Here is a 12,389-nt window from a genome sequence, read left to right on the forward strand (position 1 = left end):
GCAGGAATGGGGACAGATGGAGTCTTAAAGCTCATCCCTCCTACAGAATGGATGCCTTTTCTGGGGCGCCCCCTCCAAGAGTGGGCTTTAAGAAATGGGGATTGTGTCTAACAGCATTGAAGGAGGAGAGAGTAAAGCGCGTAGCAAGGCAAAGGGGGAGCACAGGCTCATTTTCCTGGGGAAATGGAGCATAAGGAATAAAAGCTGGGAAAAGCTCACTCTGAATCTCATTTCCCATCTGTAAAGTAAAAATGATAGAAGTTGTTCAGTGAAAGAAGCCAGACGCAAAAGGCCACATACTGTATGATCCCCTATTATATGAAATGCCCAGAATAGGCAAATCCACACAGACAGAAGGTAGTTTAGTGGTTGCCAGGGGGTGAAGGAAGAAGAAGGGGGAATAAGGAGTCACTGCTAATGGGTGTGGGATTTCTTTCAGGATGATGAGAATGTTCTAGAATTAGACAGTGTTGGAGGTTGCACAACTCAGTGAACATATTAAAAACCACTGAATCGTACACTTAAAAAGGTAAATCTTATAGTATGTGACTCATATATCAGTTTCTTTTGAAGAAATTTGAATGAATTGAGTTGGGTCTCTATTTGTGAATTCTAGAAATGGAGAGGACCTTCTCCCATCCTCCCCAGCCCCACTTTACAGATATAGGCAAATGAATACCTTGTTTGGAATTCATCAGAGGAAAGCATCACTGCTCATGTTGCCAAGGAAGGGAGACCCTTGCACTGTTGAGCCTTGTCAGCTAAAGCTGTTCCTTTTTCAGACTCCCAGAGAATGCCTCCGCCACCCCAACTAGCAATCAGCAACCTGAGGCCACTTACCTCCACGACCAGGGACACAATGAAATTGGAGCCGAGCATAATGACAATGTAGACCCTCCACAGGACAGGAGTGCAGAGCAGCTAGTGGGAGATGAAAAAGCACAGTCAGTCTGAAGACTAATTATGCTGCAAAAACTTCATGCTGTTCACAGTGTACATGCAGGGCTTCTAACCACACTCATTCTTGTGAGACACTAGACACCTCTGATGGGCAACTTTGGCTTGACTTTCTTGGAATCGCGCTGCAGTCTGAAACTCAACTCATCCAGCTCGCGTTCCTTCCCTCTGTCCTTCCCAGGGGTCAGACCCACATCATAGTGTGGCATCCTCCCCACCTCCACTGGCTTCCTAATCTTTTTTTTTTTTTTTTCCTTCATAGGTAATTCTTCCAATAACTTTCTTACACATCTCACCTCACCTGGATATCTCCATCTCAGAAGACTTGGACAAATGTAACAGTTTGTTACTATTTGTGTAAACGTGGTAGAAAATACGTATAAGAAATTGTACATGTACATGTGTACAATACATATCTGAACGTATGTAAAATAAACTGGTGTTATCAGTTGTCTCCAGAGAGAGGAACTGGTAGTTGGGGAACAAGGATGGGAGGGAGGTTTTCACCACATAACTTCTCTAAACTTTTGAATTTTAAACCATGGGAATGTTTTCTCTATTTAAAAAAAAATATGAATTAAAAAAAAATGAGCAATAATTAGGATGCAAAGCAGCATGATTCCATTTAAAATAAAATAAACTTCATAAATCAAACACACATTTATAATATATGAATTTTAAAGATGGAAGGCTATAGTTAATAATGTTATAATTTTCCTTACCTGCACAGTTACATTTTTTTAAATGCACCCATAATTTTATGTAATAAGAAAAATAATTATTTTTAAGGTGAGCAATAATCCTTTGCAGAATCTTTTGAAGTCATGCTGGCAATGACTCTGCACAGGTTCCCTCCAAACCAAATACATTCCTTATTTTGTTACAAGAGGTCCCAGCCCCTCTGAAACGGTCTTCACTAACTTAAGAGTGTAACTAAATCTAACATGTTTTAACCTTAGTTTCGGCAGAATTAAGGAATTTTAACTCATTTAGAAGACTAGTGGGCAAAGACTATTTATCTCCATGAGTACCTAATCTAATTCATGAATACAATTATACTGTTAACCACAGTAATACAATTACAAAAATGAAAAGCTGAATGTAGATATTAGTTTATATGTCAAATGTCACCATGGGTTTGTGAAGGTGTTGCTGGTTTGGAATGCACTATGTACTCCAAATGCTTGTCTACATTTAGGAACCTGATCTGCAATGATCAGTCAGTCAGTCATTGCCATTATGTGCCATTCACTATGCCAGGCACTGGTAATACAAGAATGAATAAGATAGGATCTTGGCCCTCATGAAAATTATCTTTGAGAGGGAGAAGCAGACAGGCAATTTTACAAAGAACTAAAAGCTCAGTTCCTTTTATCATCTCTTCTGCATCCTATTTATTGGGCTAAAGGACTTTTATTAATGATTAACTTCTAATTCAAAAGAAGAATAGATGAGGAATCAAAATATACATTTTCTCTTGCTTGAATATGTAAAATTTCTATCTCTTCTAGAGTTTCACAGTTGTCTCAAAATTACAAAGCTGTAAGAGAGTACTTGAGGTAAGATATGGATCTTTGAACATAGGTTTTGCAGACATTAAGTATGTAATACAGAAAAACAAGTTTTTAAAGAGTTTAAAAAAAATATAAATACAGATTTGAGAATTAACCCCAAAAGTGTCATAGGCAAGACTGTTTTAAACAGCTTCAAAGCAAAACCATTTAAGAGAAAATTCTCTTTAAGAGAAAATGTATAAATAGGATTTCCAATCTTACAGGGATCTTTTAAAGGAAAAATGTTCAATGCTTTTGAAATACTTGAAATCAAGGCTAGACAGAATTTTATTTCCCAACCAGCTTAAATAAAAAATATGAATAAATTCAGCATTCATTTTAACCCTACCATCTCAAAAGAATAATAGGTGTCAAGAATCCATGTCAATTGCAATTGTGGCCTGCTTTTTGAAGTCGGGGTGTTATATAACTATAAAATATCATCATATCCCAGAGATAAGACTTACATCCAGACGCCTATATAATTCTGGAATATCGGCAAATAGAATGAATAGACACACACTCAGCTGTATGACCAGCACAAGGACAAATATATCTGAGGAAATAAGAACACAAGCTATCATTTAGAGAAATCTGAGTCCAGAGTATCACATCCATTGATACACATATTCTAGATTAACACTGATTAGAGTTACTTGATTTCTACATCCAAACTCAGCAAAATAGATGAAAAGTACTCATTTCTATGCAATAGGTCTCACCTCTACGATTTCTATGTATGTCCTTGAGGTAAGTGGAAAATTTCACATGCATGTTATATGTTTCAATTAGTAAAAATGGGACATACATATAGGGTAATACTGACAAAATAACGTTTTCAATAAATGCCTTGGAGATATCCAAGTATCTGAGTCTCTTTAATGCAAATCATCCACCTCACATGTATGTGTATAGCTGATTCACTTTGTTATAAAGTAGAAACTAACACACCGTTGTAAAGCAATTATACTCCAATAAAGATGTTAAAAAAAATCATCTGGGCTTCCCTGGTGGCGCAGTGGTTGAGAGTCCGCCTGCCGATGCAGGGGACACGGGTTCGTGCCCCGGTCTGGGAAGATCCCACATGCTGCGGAGCGGCTGGGCCCGTGAGCCATGGCCGCTGAGCCTGCGCATCCGGAGCCTGTGCTCCGCGATGGGAGAGGTCACAGCAGTGAGAGGCCCACGTACGGCAAAAAGAAAAAAAAAAACCATCTGCCTCAAATCCTTTTCTGGGAAGCAGGAGGACTGTAAATAAACAAATGTTTGAACTGCAATCATGCGGAGGTCAGCATTCGATTGCTTCCTCATCCCAAGAAGAAGAGCAAAATAACTTTCTCCGAACAGATTTTTCTGAGGATATTGATTCTTCAACTTGTGCTTCTAAATTTTCCCAATTAGAGGGGTAGTGATGCTATGCAAATACATGTCCCCAAAGCTAAACAGGTCACCTACTTCTCCTAACACTCACCTTCACCCTCAGCCCGGACTGTAAGGAGGTGAGAGGTACTTTGGCCAAGAATCTCAACAAGTTTCTATAGTTAGGCTCCTCCAGGCTGGACCCGCTCCCAGAACTGCCAATCACACAGTGTCATCCTGACCATTGTATTCATGGCAGGAGACACTTCCAACTGAGTGCTGTGACCCTTCTCCCCACCTCCTCTGAGATGAATTCTGACAAGTACTGACAAGCAGAGAATTAAACGTGTCTTCCCAATTTGGAGTGAACCCATGAAAAAATACCTAGAGACAAATTTCTAGGGAGAGGAAGTGGTGGATTAAGAAACTCTAGTATTTAACACAGCTTTGAGGCAGGTAGCAAAGGACCAGGAAATAAGGCTGCATGTGTTTACAGAGCCCTGGAGCGGAAGTCAGAAGACCCTAGATGAGTGCCAACTCGGCAATTGCTCCTTGAGTGACCCAGGAGCATCTGTTCTCCTCTCTGATGACCTCTTACCTCTGATACGGTACAGTTCTACTCACAGTTTGTGTATGTGGGCTGCCTAAATGGTTTTCCTTTAGAGAAGACAAGAGCCACAATGATACAGTTGATTGTTCCCAAGAACCATATAGTAGTGTTCTCAAAACTTGTGAAGACACCATTACTTCCGATCTTATCTGGAGCAGTTGGAGAAATGGTTAACTTTGAGGTGGTTTCATTTTGCACTGTGCAGGTACTAAAAAGGAAACCAAAGAAGCTAATGAAGTGAGATGACAAGCCCTTACGAAGCATATGTATCTACACAACTACATGTCCTCAATGCTTCTATAACTGCCTACACTTTGGGAAAGAATATACTGAAAAGTAAGGAGAAAGAAACCAGCATGTATAGATCTATATTTTGGGTAGATGGATAGATGATTGATAGATAGGTGATAGATAGATATCAATGGATAGATAGATAGATAACAGATCCAACAAGTTACTTATTCAATAAGTTGGGCACCAATAATGTAGTAAGACTATGTGAGAGAAAAAGATATGAGTAAGTCATGACACTTCCCTCTATTTGCTTCAGATTTCTGAACATTTACAAGTAGTGTGACTATACAATTTATCATCCAACAGGCACAGATTTGAGTGTGAAAGGAAAAAATATAATCATTTCTTTGGGATATCAGGCTTAAAATAGGGCTGCTTAGCCAAACTATAATGCATGGTCACCCTAGATATAAAAGATGGTCAGAGTTCACTATCATTCAAGATGAGCAAAGATAAGTGCTAATGAATGATGCCACCAAACTGTGCTACAAAGAAGAGATCACTGGAAAACTGCCAAGGGCCTTAAGGAAGCCAAAGCTTTAGTAGAATGAAGACCCATTTGCCTCCCAACATATGGGCCAGATGATGTTTGACAGAAATTAGAATGTGGCAATCTAAGGCTGTGATCATACCTGTGCATCCCCATGGAATACCAAGGCTGCCTCTGAACCAGAATGAAGCCCACAATGTGCATGGCCAGGCTGAGAAGAATGTTGAGAATCACAGAGAGCAGCAGAGGCGGGGAGATCAGCCGTCCTGCAGGTCTGAAAGGCACCAGCTTGGGATAGGCACCATTCAAATTCACTACAAAATAAATTCAAGTTTTATATGTATATGAGAGCAGGAAAATTTTGTATTCTTCATCAGAAGAATGGTGTAACTTCTTGGGCCCATATATCTGAGGAAATTGACAAATTGAAATATTGATACATCACAAAGTAAGGGAATAAAACAATGAATGAATTCAAACTCAAGTCATATGAGGAATTCTTGAAAGAGAAGACAGAACAACAACAAGATGCCCTTTTCCCCCTATTAAATAAGCAAAGACTATTACATTATAGATGAGGAAGTGATGAAGTGAGCACTCTCATACACTGCTTGTGGAAACGTATATTGACACAAAAATACCTTCTGCAGGGCAATTTGGCAATAAATATGAAGAGACTGAAAAATGTTCATAACCTTTGACATAGCTATTCCATTTCTGGAAGTTTATCCTAAGCTAAAAAATCAGAGATGTAGGAAGATGTTCATCACAGCATCATTTACAATAAACTATGGTACATCTCTATAATGAAACAACATACAGTCACTAAGAAGTAATGTTTTCAAATATTTAATAACAAAATGAGGAGTGACATCAACCACATGGCAGATTAGCAACTCCAACATCCCATCCCTCCACAGAAACATTGAAAAACAAAAGGAAACTGTCTGAAGCAATTTTGTCAGATCTCTGAAAAACAGACGAAAGTTTACAGCAAACAAGCAAATGCTGAGTCAAGGAAAAGACAACTTAAAAATGGGAAGAAAGCTTTGTGGCATTTTTACTTGCCCTTGCCCCCCTCCCTCCTTAGCTCAATGGCAGTCTTGAACATGGTTGTCTGCATTCCCAGCAGGGGATCCTGGTCCCTGGTTACGAAAGGGGAAAAGCAGACTTTATTCACAAATTATTGTGTATGTCTGTTCTAACCTGTCTGGAAGCTACCTGGAGAACTGATGCAAGGTGTTCATCTCTGTTTTGCCTAATAAAAAACTTAGTCAGGGCGGAAAAACAGCATACACTCCTTAAAAACACTGTAAGGCTAACAAGCTACCCATAGTCATGGGGAGCAAAAGATTACAGTTGAGACATAAAATAACAACCTGAAGCCTAGAAAGAAAAGTTAAGGAGCATTTATTTGGAAAATTATGGTATTCAAAAGTACCTGTGCATGTTGGGGAATATAGAAAGCCATGTGCCTGCCAAAGATGTACGCTCAGAAAAGACCAGAAAAGACCCTAAGCTTTCAGCCCTGGATAATCACTAGACTCAGCACAAGCTTAGTTAAGTGTTGAAGTGCCCCAGCACAGAACTAGTCTGCAAAGACTGGGAGAGGTATTTCTTTGTTCATGTTTTTAAACTCATGGAATTCAACTTATGGATATCTCTGTCAAAACACTAGCTGAACAAAAGCTAAAGCAATAGAGATTTTAGTGACCACACATGACAACTGATCTAATCTTTGCAAAAATAGTTTAGAAAAGTCACTAAATAAATGGACTACTACAGTCTTCAAAAAGCAGCAAAACAAAAAACATCAAGCCCTGGGGAGGGGAAAGAATCTGCTTTCCAGAGTTACAACATTATAATATTTAATGGAATAAAATAAATTGACAGAAATTATTTCTGAGGAATCCCAGACGTTGGACTTACTGGGAAAAGACTTTAATACAACTGTTTTTAACATGCTCAAAGAACTGAAGGAAATCAGGGAAATAATGTGAACAAAAGGAGAGTATTAAAGAGATAGAAATTTTAAAATGAAGCCCAAAGACATCCTTTTTAAAGAATCCTCTTTTATAATGTCTATCTCTTTATTGGCGTACTCATTTTGCCCAATAAAGGTAATTATTTGGGCAAATATAAAATCCTATATTATTGTATTTGTGTTTTTTAACTCAGCTTTTTATTCCTACATGATTTAAAAGACAAATGCATAAAAAAACAATTATGTACGTATGTTACTGGGCACACAATGGATAAAGATGTAATTTGACAACAATAGCATAAAAGGAGGAGACAGACCTGTAAAGTAGCAGAGTTCTTATATGCTACTAAAGTTAAGGTACCTATTCAAACTAGATTGTTACACATTTAGCATATTACATGTAAGCCTCATAATTATATATTATGTAATAAAAAACCTAGAGTTAACATCATTCTCAAGGGTGAAAGATTGAAAGCTTTCCCCCCTAAAATCAGGAACAAAACAAGGATGCCTACTTTCACCACTGTTATTCAGCATTGCATTGGAAGTTCTATCTAGAGCAATTAGAGAAGAAAAAGAAATAAAAGTCATTCAAGTTGGAGGAAAGAAGTAAAACTATCTCTATTCACAAGTGATATGATACCAAATATTGGAAATCCCAAAGAATCCTCAAGAAAACTGCTAGAGTTGATAAATGAATTCAGCTATGTTGCAGGATACAAGATCGTCACACAAGAATCAGTTGAGTTTCAACACATCAACATTAAAATGTGGTATATATATAATGGAATATTATTCACCCATAAAAAAGAATGAAGTTCTGACACATGCTACAACATAGATGAATCATGAAAGTATTATGCTAATAAGATATGCCAGAAATAAAGGGACAAACGTTGTATGGTTCAATTTATTTGAAACATCTTGAACTGGCAAATTCATAGAGACAAAAAATAGTTTAGCAGTTATCAGAGGCTAGGTGGAGGGGCAATGGGAGTTATTGCTTAATGGGTAAAGAGTTTCAGTTTGGGGTGATGAAAAAAATTAGAAATAGTGGTGATGGTTGCACAATGTTGTGAATGTAATTAATGCTCCTGAATTGTACACTTAAAAATGGTGAAAATGGCAAATATTATGTTATATATAATTTACCACAATAAAAAAGAATGAAAATATTTACACATAAAAATGTGGTCATAAAGTTAACAAACCAGGATGCACAGCTATTATACAGAAAACATAATTCAAATTTCTTTATCTCTACGTGTGTGTGTGTGTATAATTGGAAGGGAATACATCAAAATGCTTTAATTTGTTAGCTCTGGATAGTAGGATATAGAAGGATATAGGTGGTTTTTTTCTTTGTTATCTCTTGCAATGTTTTCCATCTTCTTTTCACAATGAATTATATTAAAAAATAGAGAAAAATCTGGAGATGCTTGTTATGGGAAAGAGAATAATCACAGAAGAAATGAGAGCTGTTTTCAAATATCTGAAGAACTATTCTGGAGAGAAAAATCAGACTATTCTCTGCCACCCCAAATGGCAGAACTGAAGACTGAGATGGGTGAAAGTTACACAGAGGTAGATCTGGCTTGATGTAAAGGATTACTCTGTTAACAGTAAGGACTGCCCAAGGATGTTCTTACAGTAGATTTAACAAATATTTAATGAGCTCCTTTGATATGTCTGGCACTGTTAGAAGTATTGGGAATACAGCAGTGATCAGGATAGACAAGGTGCTGTTCTCACGAAGTGCACACACTGAGTGAGGGAAGGCAGGCAGAAACAAATAAAAACATAGGTAAATATCATAATTTCGGATTGTGAAAAGTAGTGTGAAAAAAATAAAGCCGAACGTGTGGTGATAGAGAATAACTGGCTTGGTCACTATTTAAAGTGACCTTTCTGAAGTGGTGACATTTTTCTGACTGATAAGAAAAAGCAAGAACCATAGGAAGATCTACAGGGAGAGTATTTTAGGCAAAGAAAATAGCAAAAACAAAGGTGCTGAGGTGCCCACAAGCTTGGCAATGCTCACAAGACAGAAAGACCAGGATGCCTGGAACGAGTAAGTGGGTAGCAATATGGTTAGAGGTGAAGCTGGAGAAGTAAGCCGGAGCTGGATCACGTAAGACTTTGGATTTAGTGGAAATGGGAAGGATGACGATAAAATTTACATTTAAAAAACAACAGTCTTACTACCCTGTGAAAGGTAAATTGGGGTGAGGAGAAGTCAGCAAGAGCTGAAGCAAGATCAGTTGTGAAGGTATCGCAGTAATCCACAGGGGAGGTGACATGGCTTTGTGACAGTGGCTACAATAGGGATGGAGAGAAGCTATGTAGGATGTGTTTCGGAGGTAGAGCCAATAGGAATTGTATATATAGATAGATAGATATTATAGGTAAAGGTGAAGAAAAGAGGGGAATTAAGGATGACTCCGGGTCTTCGATGTGAACAACTTGGTAGATTGTGGTACTATTTCAATAGAATACAAGCTCCATGAGGAAAGGAATTTCTATGGTTTTTTCCACTGATGTATATCAAGTGCCTATTACAGTAAGTAATACAAACCAGACACTCAGTAAATATTTAATAATTTTGTTGAATATCAGATCTGATAGAATAAAGCATTCTGTTTGGGCACATTAAGTCTCTGTCCTGTTAAATATCCAAGATTAGATGCTTAGCAGCTGCATTTCCAGAATTTAGGATAGACATCAAGCTTAGAGACATAAATTTGGGATTCATCAGCATACAGATGACATTAAAACCATAGAATTGGTTGAAATCACTTAGGGAGATTGTGTAGACTGAAAAGACAAGAGAACCTAAGAACAAGCAAGCCTTGGAACATTCTAAAAGTTAGAGCACAGGTAAAGGAGCAGAGACCAGCAAGAGACATGAGGAAGCTGTATTCATTAAGGCAATAGATAATTCAGCAGGGTGCGGCATCACAAAAGTCAAGAGAAGAAACCTTTTGAAGGATAAGAGTGCTGTTGAGAGATCCAAGTACAATGAGGAAAGAGAAGTGATCAGTACTGTTGACCGCAAGGAAGTCATTGGTGGACTTGACAAGAGCAGTGTTGGGGAAGAGACAGCCGAAGTGTGGATAGTACTTACTCTCCTTGAGTATGTTCTCTGAAAGCAAAGCTTTTGAGCAAGTTTTTTAAACCATAAATTGGCGTGATAGCTGTTAAGATTATGACGACAAGGTATAAGATGAAATAGTGGAAACAGTGTGAAAGCGAGACCAGGCGGCATGTGGAAGAGGCAGTCTAAGATTGGTACTTTTTTTTTGTATCGAAGTATTGTTAATTTACAATGTTGTGCTAGTACAACAAAGTGATTCAGTTATACACACACACACACACACACACACACATATATTCTTTTTCAGATTCTTTTCCGTTACAGATTATTACAAGATATTGAGTATAGTTCCCTGTTTTATACAGTAGGTCTTTGTTGTTTTCCTACTTTATATACAGTAGTGCGTATATGCTGGTATTTTTGAATGTATCAGTAATGTGGACCCTCTCAGCCAGTGGTGTCTGGAGCTGGCTCATACGAGCTCACAAGAGCCAACTGCCACTAAGTTTGCAAGCCAATTATTAAATATGGCCATTATTAGAAGAATACTATATAAAGTTGCAATTAAATAAATATTATCTTAAAAACAAAGATAATGAATACTCAGAACTGATAACATCCTAATGATTTTACTACAGTTTAGCATTATCTCTGTTCTTAAAGTTAATAATGGAGATTGAACTTAAACGTGTGTCACGTCTGTAGCCATTACATCATGAACAATTGTTTTTTAACTGAGGAAATATTCTTCCAGATTTCAAGAACTATTATCCAAATTAGCAAATAAGTTGCTCACATGACTGATGAATGATTAAAGTTTCAGCATAAGCCTGTGTTGTTTTGCTCACTCAGGTAAAGAAAAACGTCAACAAACATGCATTCACATCAGAACTATTTCAGTCATCAATCACAACAATATATTGACTATGGATACAAGACTTTGATGAAACTCAGTTAAAGCATTCTGTGAGAATCCATTGGCTAAATGGAAATTGCAAGAAAGAGTAATGTATATTTTATTGTTATTTGATAATTGCTCACTACACATTTTTCTTTTTAGTAAAGCTTATAGTAAGCTTCTATGCATATGCATATACATGCATATCTACAATTTTTTGGAGAGCTGGCTGTTACATATGTGCCAGGAAACCACTGCCTTCCACCAAACAACTGCACAGGCCCAGAATCCAAATTCATGCCCGTGAACATTAGAATCTGGCTGATTGAAATGAAATGACAATAGAATTAGAGATGGCAAGTGGACAAAGTGGGTCTACTCAACTGTTTGGGAAGTTTGAGAATAAAGGGGACAGTAGCTAATGGTAGATTTGGGGGTCACAGAAGAGGTTTTAAAGGAAGAAGATACAAAAATATATTTATCTGCTGATTGGAATGATCCAGTGGACCAGAGAAAAGTTGGTGATAGAGAAAAAGATCATTCCAGGAACAAAATCCTTGAGGAGGTAGGAGCAGGTAGGATTTAAAGTACAAGTGGTGCTGGTGGCATTCATATATAAGAGAGAAAAGCAGAGAATACGGTAAAGATGATGGATAGTGGTCAGGCTGGGGAAAAATCCCATAGCGGGGAAACTGGGGAGACAATTCATATATCAGTTAGGAGGTGGTGGGTGAGAGTGGCATAACGGCAAGATTACATTTAATCTCTGTTCTAAATCCTGAGAGGTTAGGATTGGAAATGGGAAACATAAAAGCCATTTAACTTCTATAAATTGGGCACATTTGGACCATAACTATACGTAAAGGCACACTGAAGTCAGTGTTCCTGATTTTCAAGGTGCTTTTTTTCATTTTAAAGGTTTAGTGACCATTTATAGAAGCTCTATATTTTGTGGAAAACAGCAAAACAACGAGCCAGCTTTTCCTTTGCTAACACTTTCAACACTTAAAAATGAAGATTCTATTCCCTCTTTCTCTCTCTGCATACCATACCCCTTTGGGAATAAGTCACTCATCACTGTGGCTATAGCTGCTACCCCTCAATGGTGGACTAACCCTGCAGGGGCAGAGGGAAGCAAGTGGAGGGGAGTATC

General features: G+C 37.8%; 1 protein-coding gene across 1 annotated transcript in view; it reads right to left on the reverse strand.

The window, feature by feature from the left end:
* ATP13A4 (ATPase 13A4) overlaps positions 1–12,389 on the reverse strand; it is a 143,536-nt gene that overhangs the window by 4,945 nt on the left and 126,202 nt on the right. Inside the window, exons 26-29 of the mRNA XM_007457594.1 lie at positions 5,403–5,574; positions 4,491–4,684; positions 2,978–3,066; positions 841–921 (exon numbers count right to left, since the gene is read on the reverse strand). Of these exons, the coding sequence (XP_007457656.1) occupies positions 841–921; positions 2,978–3,066; positions 4,491–4,684; positions 5,403–5,574 (536 nt within the window). The remainder of the gene's footprint in view (positions 1–840; positions 922–2,977; positions 3,067–4,490; positions 4,685–5,402; positions 5,575–12,389) is intronic.

This window comes from Lipotes vexillifer, unplaced genomic scaffold, assembly GCF_000442215.2.
Source record: "Lipotes vexillifer unplaced genomic scaffold, Lipotes_vexillifer_v1.1 scaffold425, whole genome shotgun sequence".
Lineage (NCBI taxonomy): Eukaryota > Metazoa > Chordata > Mammalia > Artiodactyla > Lipotidae > Lipotes > Lipotes vexillifer.